Source organism: Myotis lucifugus, unplaced genomic scaffold, assembly GCF_000147115.1.
Source record: "Myotis lucifugus unplaced genomic scaffold, Myoluc2.0 scaffold_186, whole genome shotgun sequence".
In the NCBI taxonomy this organism is placed as follows: domain Eukaryota; kingdom Metazoa; phylum Chordata; class Mammalia; order Chiroptera; family Vespertilionidae; genus Myotis; species Myotis lucifugus.
In genome coordinates this window covers 1,785,138-1,796,355 of record NW_005871234.1, presented here as the reverse complement: position 1 = coordinate 1,796,355, position 11,218 = coordinate 1,785,138, and the positions used below count along the sequence as shown (strand labels likewise).

The 11,218-nt window shown below is 42.2% G+C and overlaps 1 protein-coding gene across 3 annotated transcripts in view; it reads left to right on the top strand.

The window, feature by feature from the left end:
* DUSP11 (dual specificity phosphatase 11) overlaps positions 1 to 3,731 on the top strand; it is a 59,235-nt gene extending 55,504 nt beyond the window's left edge. For all 3 annotated transcript variants that reach the window (XM_014462667.2, XM_023760606.1, XM_006096772.3), the window contains one exon: positions 3,264 to 3,731. In XM_014462667.2, coding sequence (XP_014318153.1) covers positions 3,264 to 3,462 — 199 coding nt within the window. In that variant the 3' untranslated portion in view covers positions 3,463 to 3,731. The remainder of the gene's footprint in view (positions 1 to 3,263) is intronic.
* Positions 3,732 to 11,218: the final 7,487 nt, after the last annotated feature.

Sequence of the window (11,218 nt, the reverse complement as noted above, 5' to 3'; positions counted from 1 at the left end):
GGGGGGGGGACATTGGGGCAGCAGACAGCAGTGGGAGCAGTTGGGGCGAGCAGGCCGTTGGTTAGGGGCAATTCAGCCAGGCAATCAGGCAGGCAGGTGAGCGGTTAGGAGCCAGCAGTCCCGGTTTGTGAGAGGGATGTCTGACTGCCGGTTTAGGCCCAATCCCTGTAAACCCGGCAGTAGGACATCCTTCGAGGAGTCCCGGATTGGAGAGGGTGCAGGCCGGGCTGAGGAACACCCCTCCCCCGTGCACGAATTTCGTGCACCGGGCCACTAGTACATATATAAAAGCCTAAGCAACCGTTTGACTGTTCAACCAGTAGCTATGACACGCACTGACCTCCAGGGGGTAGGCGCTCAATGCATAGGCATGGAACAGACTGATGAATTTCAGAGGGGAGGGGGGAAGAGATTAACCAAAGATCTTATATGCATAGTAGAGGCCCTCTTGCAATCTGGGACCCCTCACGGGATATTGGACTGCTGGTTTCGGCCCGATCCCCGCAGGCCAGGCCGTGGGACCCCACCAGTGCACAAATCCGTGCACCAGGACTCTAGTTATCTACACTAATAAAAGACAAAGATGCTAATTGACCATACCTTCGCTACCCCCACCAGCCAATCAGAGCGGCTATATGCAAATTAACCCAACCAAGGTGGCGGTTAATTTGCATATACCGGCTGGAGGCGAAGACTGAAGACAATGTGGAAGCGAAGCGTTACAGAAGGGAGCAAAGTAGAGGTGGCGGAGACAGGAACGGAGCCAAGGCGGCGGAGGCGGGAGGTGGGAGGGACACCAGCCGGGTGGCGGAGCGGGAGGGAAACAACCAGCCGCATGGCGGAGCGGGAGGGAGGGAAAAACCCAGCTGCGCGGCGGAGTGGGAGCCGCAGGATGCCCTATTCTTGCAAGAATCTTCCTGCAACGGGCCTCTAGTTAAGATAATAAAAGCCTAATATGCTAAGTGTCTGATTGTCCATTCAGCTGTTCTACCAGTCACTGTGACATGCACTGACCACCAGGGGCAGATGCTCCAACTGGTAGGTTAGCTTGCTGCTAGGGTCCGGCTGATGGGGACTGGGCAAGACGGGCTGGACACGCCCTGGATGAATCTGTGCACCGGGCTGGTTTCGGCCCGATCCCTGCAGGCCAGGCCAAGGGACCCTATTGGTACACAAATCTGTGCACTGGGCCTCTAGTATTACGATAATGGTGAGGAATTGACATTTTCTTGCTGGCCAGGGTGAACCACGAGGTATCTTTTCTTCATATTTTGCATTTAGGGCTGAAAATTCAAGTATAGTATGGGAAATATGTGACTTTTCAGAGACATTTGGGAAAGGGACTTAGAAATTTTCATTGTTTCTAACCTTAGTTTAAGCCATCAATTTGATGTCACTACCAGATAGGATCTTGCATTCTTTGGCTACATTAATAGTGGTATTGTTTTCAGAATAAGGAACATTGTTATTTAAAGAATAAGTACAAATTATAGGGAAAATAGTAAAAATTCCAGTGGAGAAATTTGCAAAGGATTTGAACAGATAAATCACAAACATATTTTGACTTGAAAAAAACCTCAGAACAATTAAAATAGCAAGGTTCTATTCTTTACCTATTAATATAGCAACAGTTTTTTATAAAGCTTTCCAGTGTAGTGGTTGTCAGGCTGACCTGGATTTGCATCCTGGCTTTGCCCTTAACTCGCTGTGTAATTTCGATTGATATTTCCAGATTTCTCTTCTTATTAATTAGATTAGGTATAGATCAGGGGTCCTCAAACTTTTTAAACGGGGGGCCAGTTCACTGTCCCTCAGACCGTTGGAGGGCCGGACTATAGTTTAAAAAAAAACTATGAACAAATTCCTATGCACACTGCACATATCTTATTTTGAAGTAAAAAAACAAAACGGGAACAAATACAATATTTGTATTTGCATGTGGCCTGCGGGCCGTAGTTTGAGGACCCCTGATATAGATTTTAAGAATACCTACCTCAGAGGGATTGTTGTTGACCATTGCATGAACTGAAATGTACTTCAGCACATTATAAATACTTTCAAGAAGATGTTAGCGTTTTTGGAGCGTCATTGGATGCACCAAAAGGTCATCAGTTCAATTCCCAGTCAGGAGCATGTGCCCAGGTTGTGGGATCGATCCCCAGTCTGGATGTGTACAGGAGGCAACCAATCATTGTTTCTCCCTCCCTCTCCCCCTCCCTCTCTAAAAATCAACTTTAAAAACACAACACATTTTAAATGTTGCTTGTGTTGCCAATGGCACTGAAAATTGGTACGGTCCTTTTGAACCATAACTTGATAGCTGTAAAAAATGCTCATAACTGGTAATTCCACATTGAGACTAAGGAAATACTTCAAAATATGGAAGAAGTTACATTTATTTAATCATTCAGCACATTTCTCAAACCTCCCTACTACATATCAGGTACATCTAGGTACTTAGGATACAGTAGTATATGTTTTGAGATGTTAAACCCAGAGTTATTTAATGATGAAAAAGTAGGTAACATCTTACATTTCTAACAGTGAAGAATAGCTGGGTAAATTATGTCCATACTGTGACATTTTATAAAGCCATGAGGAGTGTTAGCTCACTTATGCTAAGTAAAGATAATAGGTTATGATTTAACAGCAAAAAAAAAAAAAAATTCTAGGGGAAAAAGATCAAAAAGGAAATATTAATCTAACTAGGTTAGGTAGGATTGAGAGTTAGGGGGCAGAGAGCATTATTTTTCTTTTCTCAGATTTCAAATTTCTTTTGTATGATTATATTCGATTTACTGATCTTTTGAGACAATTAGATTTAAATCTTAATTTTCTAAATTTGTTGCATGTACCATAGTTAGAGTTTCATGCTTTATAATTAATTTATCTATTTCTTTATAAAGTGAAAGCAGCTTTATGTTTTCAGAAGTAAATAGCTTGTTCTGTTTCGTGCCAACCTGCCATTCTTGGAAAGAAAGTATCTGATTAGGACAGTCGGGCACTTACCTCTGTAGTAAAAGGTGGAAAGGCTCCTGGGACTCTGTTGTGCGCAGAGACTTTATGGTAGGTAATTTAACTGCATTGCTTTTAATGTACCTTCTAAATAACTCAAAGATGGATTTCTTAACTAAAAATCCAAAGATTAAGCAGTTCCTTTGCTAAGGTCACACATGTAGAAAACAGTAGATCAGTGCATTATTTTACAAAGCTCATTATATAGTTTATTAAAACTAATAATAGTTTATTATGTTTTGTTTAAGAAAATTTCCACAGAATCAGAATGTTTACCAGAGAGGCCATAACCCTCCTCCGCCTGGTCCCCCTGGAGAGGACTATTCACAAGGAAGGTATTCTTGGAATGTACAGCCAAATGCCAGTCAAGTAGTCCCGAATCAAAGTTGGTATCCTGGCAGTTACTATGGACTACCCTACCCAGCCTATTATGGATGGACCCAATGACACAAACCTGTCCTGGAAATCTGTCGGGAGACAGCAGGACTGAAGACAGTTGGAGTGACTTTTTATACAATCAGGTCAAATGAGGTTTATAATCTATTTTTTTCTACCTTAAGTTCAAACCTAAGGCAAAATTATATTAATATTTAACTCTTTGCCGTTAAATTTGCAGTATTTGAAATACTGAAGGAAATAATCTGTTGTTCCAGTCTTAAATATTTCAAACGTATTTTAGAACTGATAAAGTAATAAAGAACATCCATTGTACACAATTTTTAAAGATTCTACCTTTTCTATTCTATATTTTCTAAAATTGACTTTGTGTTATGAATGTGTGTATACAAAAATTTCTAGTAATTTTCTATTATTGACCAATCATTAACGGTATTTTTGTTTTTGTTTTTGTCCTTACCCCTAACTGTTCAAGATTTCTATTACCATCTACCTAAGGAGACAATCTCTTTGAAACCTAATCACTATTGGTAATCAGTGGTGGTATTTTTGTGATTAGGCATTTCCTTCTTGGGTAATCTCTTGTGGGATTTGACCAACTTCCTTTCACTGAACTGTCAGGTATGCCATCTAACACAGGAGTGGATAAACATTTAGGGATTGATTGTCAGTTGGACAAGAGACTGATAAACCAGAATGCTGGGTAATTTACCAACATTTGTAATGTTACCAACTGGGTAGAACTACTCAGAAACTTGAAAGCTTTTGTAGACTATGAAGGTTGCTCCGTGAACAGAAGAGTAAACGACACAAAGCCTGGGATATCTGGGAAGACTTGTATGGCTCCTTGCATTTTTGCTTCTCTGTTGAATGTAACTTGCAGGGATCTCTCTGCACTTGCTGCTCACAGTGCAGTAGTGCCTCGACCTTGATGCTTTCTAAGTGTTCTCTTATGCTGCTCTACCTCTAGACCACACAGATGGATCGCGTGGGAGATGTTCATTATTTTTGGTTGCAGAGGAAACCAAAACCCTTTGTTTGCTTAAGAAGATGTCTCAGCATCATGACAACAAATGCCTCAGTAGATAGTTGATGAAACTTGAGCCACTTGGCTTCCTTTTCTTAAAGCCTCTTGCTTTGAAAATGTGTATCAGAATGTCTTATACTGCATGTGAGAGTTATTTTATCTGCTCTCTTTTATATGTGAACAACATATTGAACCTGACATTAATGAAATTAGCTCAGCCAAGTTGCTACCCTTCATCTAAGTGACGGCTCCAATGTTTTTCTTTGCCTGCCACATTTAACAGGTGCAAGAGTTGTGGCTGCTAAAAGGCTGGTCCTGGGGGATTGTTCCCCAGGATACATCACGAAGGCCCACTTGGAAAGCAATTGGAGCAAGAAAGCTGGTGAGGCAAAAAAGAACAAGTCAGGGCAGGTGTGGGGATCCAGCTGGTCTCACAGTTCTAAGGAGTTCTTTGGCAAGCAGTTTCTCGGGGACATTGCCAGCAGAAGTGCCATCATATAAACACTGCCACCTTCAAAATGCTTTCTTTACCCTGTTCCCTCTGTCCTCTTCCCCTTTTATTTCAGTTGTTGGCATGGCTTGTTAAAATCTAGACTACATTTGTTATCTTGTGTCTCACTTATTCTTCAGCACACTGTATGCCTGGCTTCTGCTTGTACCCACCATTGAACATTTTCTGGCTCAAGGAATCAGCAACTCCCTTTTTAAAAGGTCTTCAGTGTTCTATTTAAACTTAAAATTTATTTTTATTAAAAACACATATGAGTAGTTTAAAATTCAAATAGTTCTACCAAGTTTACCATGAAGAATAGTCACCACCCCTGCTTTACCCGATAACCCCAAAGGCAGTCACTACGTAATTTTTACATTATCTTCCAGTATTTGCTTCCTTATCTATACATGTATCAAAGGCTAATATGCTAAGTGTCCCTCCGCCCATCCGACCAGTCGCTATGACGCTCACCACCAGGGGGCAGACGCTGTACACAGGAGCTGCCATGACACGCACTGGCCATTTACAGAGAAACGGCAGCATGGACCTGGCACTGACAAAGCAACACTCGGCTTCTCCCAAGTGGTACACAGGACCCGCCATCACCCCGGAGCGACAGCCCACCAAATTGCAGCTGATGCTGCCAAGATTCCATGGAGCAAAATGCGGCCCACAGCCCAGCGCAGCCTGGAAACGGTGGCTGTGGGCACTGGGTAATGACGTCCTGTAGCAGCTCCCGGCTTCCTCTCCCAAGCAACAGGCCATCTGTATATATAAAAGGTTAATATGCTAAGTATCTGTAAGTGTCTGTCCGGGTAGTGACGTCAGGTAGCAACGCTCAACTTCCTCTCCCTAGTGACAACTCGCCTCCTTGCAGTTTCTTCAGTCCAGGAACACAACTTGCTTTATAGCCAGGTGGAAACATTTCACACTAACCAAATGTCTGTGAAACATTTTCCCGTGCTTCATCTCATTTGATCCTCACAGAAGTCCTGGAGAAGTGATAGGAGACTCGGTGGAATCCTATTTTATTTTTATTAGTCAGAAAATGGAGATTTAGAAAGCTTAGAAACTTGACCAACTGAAAAGAAGTAAGAAATGGTGGACCTTGAAAATGACCAGGTTTTCTCACTACGCAAAATATAGTCAAACACTGCTGCCGTTAAATATTTTACCCTTTGTTCTCCCTGTGTGATCTACAATAATTGCTTTGTGTTGCTATTTACTGCTGTGTTGCTGACAATTACCGAAAAAGAAGTTGGGGTGCTTCACTGAGCTGGAAAAAGTTTAGCTAGATCAGAAAGCAGGTCTACCATAATTAAGTTTATTCTATATAAAAGGCTAAGTTGACTTGCCCATGTGCAATACATATAAAGCTCTCGCTGGCGCCAATTGCACGCATGTGTTTCGATCTGTCATTGTCAATCGTGATTTGGTTGACACTTCTATAGAGAAAGGGCAAATAGCGATATTAAAATATTTCTTCTAATTAATTTCCTTTCAATGTGCATGAATTTGTGCACCGGGTCTCTAGTTTAAATATATGCTATGTCACCACTTCTTGATTTTTCAATTTCTGATATTATCTGTTGACTTCTTACAGTGGGAAGAGAAGGATTTAGCTTTTTCACATCATCTACCCATACACAGAATCTACTTTTAACTCCTGGTCGAGGCCTTCAGTAATCAGACTCCCAGCTGGTTCTTTTTTAAATTTTTATTCAAAATATCTTTAATTTTAAAACACCCAGCATTCAGTACCAACTTAGAATCTAGATTTGTTTAAATCTCCCTGCCGGCTGCCCTCAAGTGCTCATAATCAGGGACAGGGCCCCTTTGAGAGTGGCATGGAGATGGGAAGCCAAGGGGAAGTAGGGGCTGCCAAAGACCCGGACACAGGTCCCATTTTTGGGGAGCCACTTGGGGTGCCTGAAGGGCTGGCAAGAACCTAGTGCTGTCTTGGTCACTGGTTGGCCCACTGGCCTCCCCTCAGCATCCTGTCCCCTCCTGAGGCACCATTACACAGATGCCAGGTGGGGCTGTGTCCAGGTGATGCCACGTGGGTCCTCAGCCCAAGAAAGGCAAATAGGCTGCTTGCCTTGGGGTCCAGAGGAACAGTGGGTAGGTTTCCATGCTTGAGCACATTCCCACAGGATAGGCTGCCAGCACACTAACTGCCCAGGTAGGGTGGTCACAGTCCATTTGTTTCGCCCAGGGGCTGTCGGGTGGTAGGGTAGTTACTGTGCCAGCCAGTAGGTGATGTACCTCCCGTGATTTCCCTGGGCCCGATGATCTTTACCACCTGCGTCAGGGTGAGAGCAGGGCTAGGTGGGGACTCCCCAGGCACCCAGGTGTGGAGGCGGGGGTGTGGGGGGCGGAGGGACAGCAAGACAGGTGGCCCCAGGATCCTGACCTTGGGTGAGAGGAGACCTGGGGGCACCCCTGACTCCAGCTGGTTTTTCTTTTCTTTTTTGTTTATACTGAATATGTTGGGGTGATACTGGTTAACAAAACCTGTTAAGAAAACAGGTTTCAGATACACAATTTCATATCCAGCTGATTTTTCAAAGCCTCCGCTATATAACACTCCACTCTTCAGTGAGCAGCCAGTTCCTGAACACTGTGTTGTACATATTTATGCCACTCTGTCTTTCAGATGGTTTGCATAGCTGTGAGGGCTCTCCTGTGTTCTCTGAGCAAAACATTCTCGCTTTTGAAGCCCCATCCCCTTAGTAAAGCCTTCTCTCCCAGCTGTACTTCCCTACCGATTTCTTTCTTTTTGTACAAAGTACCTTATGTCACTGTTTGGCATTTATTTCATTTATATCTCCTGTCACATGAAACACAAGTTCTAAGCGCCATCTCAGATTCCTTCAACCCTCTCCCTCTCCCCTGAAGCCATCATCCGCCACTTGGACCACAGTCTTTATTTTTTATTTTTATTTTTTTTGCATTGCCAGCTAACCTTTTTCGCTCCCTGAGCTGACTAGAGCCCGGGTTAAACTGGACCTGCATGGCCCTTACGACCCCCACATCAAGCCCTCTGTCTTCTCAGTCACCCCTCCACTTTAGAGATGGAGGAAATGTCACACTACAGGCCACAGGGCCTGGCTTCTGAGCTGCTACTGAAGGATGAGATGATCAGAAGTGTGAAGGCATCAGTTCCCAAGTGATTAATGGAACAAAATACAGGAGGAGCCTGGCAGACTGATTCCCCCTCTTCATCCCCCTTCAGTGGACTACTCTCAGGCACAGTTTTTCCTTTCAAGCCATCCAGAGAAAGGCAAGCCTGCTGAGTGCACACACGTGCCAAACCACCGGGTGTCTTGGCTCTGGCTCCTTGTGAAGTCTCCGGGAGGTAATCCCTGGTGCCATCTTGCTTTGCCTCTTTTCTCGCTTCCCTTTCCCGTTTTCCTCACCCTCACCTTGCTTCGGGCTCTGCTTTCTAGAGTGTTTGTCCATCAACTTGGCAGAGTCATAGTTTTGAGTGTTCAACCATGCACATGCGAAAGGAAACCACCAGAGCGGATTTGACATTGAGATCCTACATATATTTATACCTTCACGGCATATCGAAATGTCACACATCTGAGGTAACAGTTTTTCAAGAAGTACACATTGTTTTCACAACAGGGCAATAGTTTTTGGAGTCTGGGTGTCTTCCATGACCCATTTGTTCAGGTAACACTTCCATGGTTAGATTCACTTCAACAGATGGTATCAGTTATGCGTATGTGTGCATTGCAGAGAAGGTTGATATTCTTAGGGAAGTTCTCAGTTAACCCTCCATCAGATCAGTTTTTGAATTAATTTTGTGATGCATAATGATCTCTATTCCTCTGCAGCTGTAGATAAAAGGATCATCTTCACCTCTGAGATGACTTTTTGAAAAACAGTAAAATTCATGTTTTTTTAGTGTATAATCCTGTGAGTATTGACAAATGCATTCAGTTTTGTAGCAACAATTAAAAACAGTTTTATTACCCCCACAGCCCGAAAATTCCCTCATGTCACTTTGTAGCCAATTGCTCCCACCGAGGCAGACCCTGGCAACAACTGATCTGTTTTCTGTCCATGCAGTTTTGGCTCTTCTAGAATGTCATGTGAGTGGAATCAGACAATATATGTAGCCTGTTGAATGTGACTCCTTTCATTTACCATAATGCTTTTGAGATTTATCCATGTTGCCAAGTGGACCACTAGTTCATTCCCTTTAATGCTGCTAGTATTCTATTATATGGATACTAGATGCCCGATGCATGAAATTCTTGCAAGGGGCTTGGCCTCGCAGCCCCGGCTTAGTCCAAAAGGTCATCCAGAAGGTCGTTTGGCTGTCCGGTCTAATTAGCATATTATGCTTTTATTATTATAGATACCCCAATTTGTATATCCATCTACCAGTTGAAGGATTGGATTGTTTCCAGTTTTTTATTTTGAACAAAGATGCTATAAACATTTTTGTACAGATTTTTATGAACATATGTTTATTTTCCTTGGAGTGGGATTGCTGCTGTGGGATAAGTGTGTGTCTAATTCTATAAGAAACTGACAAACTTTTCCAAATGGCTGTACATCTCCATCGACAAATTATGAGTTCCAGTTAACTCTCACCAGGACAGTACTGTCAGTTTTTTTCTTTTATTCTAGCTAATCTAATACAGATGTTGTGTGGTCTCATATTTTTAAAACAACTTAGAAATATAATTGGTATACAATATGCTGTACATTTTTAAAAAATATTTTATTGATTTTTTACAGAGAGGAAGGGAGAGGGATAGAGAGTCAGAAACATCCATGAGCGAGAAACATCAATCAGCTGCCTCCTGCACGTCCCCTACTGGGGTTGTGCCCGCAGCCAAGGTACATGCCCTTGACTGGAATCGAACCTGGGACCATTGAGTCCGCAGGCCGTCGCTCTATCCACTAAGCCAAACCGGTTAGGGCATGTACATTTTTTAAGTAAGCAGTTTGATATATTTGACACGTATACATCCATGAAAGCATTACCACAATTAAGGTAGAACATATCTATTACTCCAAAGTTTCCTTGTGCCCCTTTGTAATTCCTTATTTCCACCCTAGGCCCCTTAAACAAGCAACCGCTGACCTGCTATTGAGGCACAATGTATAGTCTATCAAATTTACTCTTTTAAAGTGCATAATTTGATGATTTTTAAAAATATTTTTACTGATTTCAGAGGAAGGGAAAGAGGGAGAGATAGAAACATCAATGATAATCATTGATGGGTTGCCTCCTGCACGCCCCCCACTGGGTGGCCCACAACACGGGCATGTGCTCTGACCAGTAAAACAGGAATCGAACTGTGACCTCCTGGTTCAAAGGTCCATGCTCAACCATGGAGCCACGCTGGCTGGGGTAATTGGATTATTTTTGACAAATTCATACTCCCTGATAGCTAACACTACATCAAGATGGAACACTGGTTCACTGCAGAGGTCAACCTTGGAGTCCTTTCCAGTCCATGTCCCACTTCCCCATCCCTAGCAACCACTGGTTTTCTTTTAGTCACTCTAGAATAAATTTGTATTTTCTAGAGTTTTGTAGAAATGGGACCATACAGTAACATAATTTTAGATTTTTGTGTTTTTTTTTTCTGAGCATGTTTTTAGATTTATCTGTTGCAAGTATTGCAAATACCAGTAGTTCATTCTTTTCTATTACTGAGTAGCATTTCATTGTATGAATTTACTCTAACTTGTTTATCCATTGATGTGTTGTAGGGCATTGGGTTAATTTTTGGCTGTCATGAGTATATTTGTTATAAACAGTTATATATAAACCTTTATGTGGACACATATTTTCACTTCTGGATAAATTTCAGGAGTGAAATTTCTGGGTACAGTAAATATATTTTATAAATAATTTTTATTATTAAATAGATATTTTAAAGAAACTGCCAAATTCTTTTCTAAAGTAGTTACATTCAGACCAGCAATATGAGGGTTCTATAGTCTGCATGTTGTTCAACACTTGATATTATCAGTCCTTTAAACTTTAGTCATCATATAGGTGTATAGTAGTATCTCATTGTGTTTTAAATTTGCATTTCCCTGGTGGCTAATGATGTTGAGCATCTTTTCATGTGTTTATTGATCTTTCATATATCTTTTGTGAAGTGTCTGTTTAAATGTCCCCCATTCTTAGGTTGTTTTGCTTAGTCGTAAGAGTTCTTTATACCAGACTTGTCAGAAATATCAATCCAATTCGGGACATTCCGATATTTCCACGGTTCTCTCTGCTACTAGTCTTCCGTAAGTAGACTAAG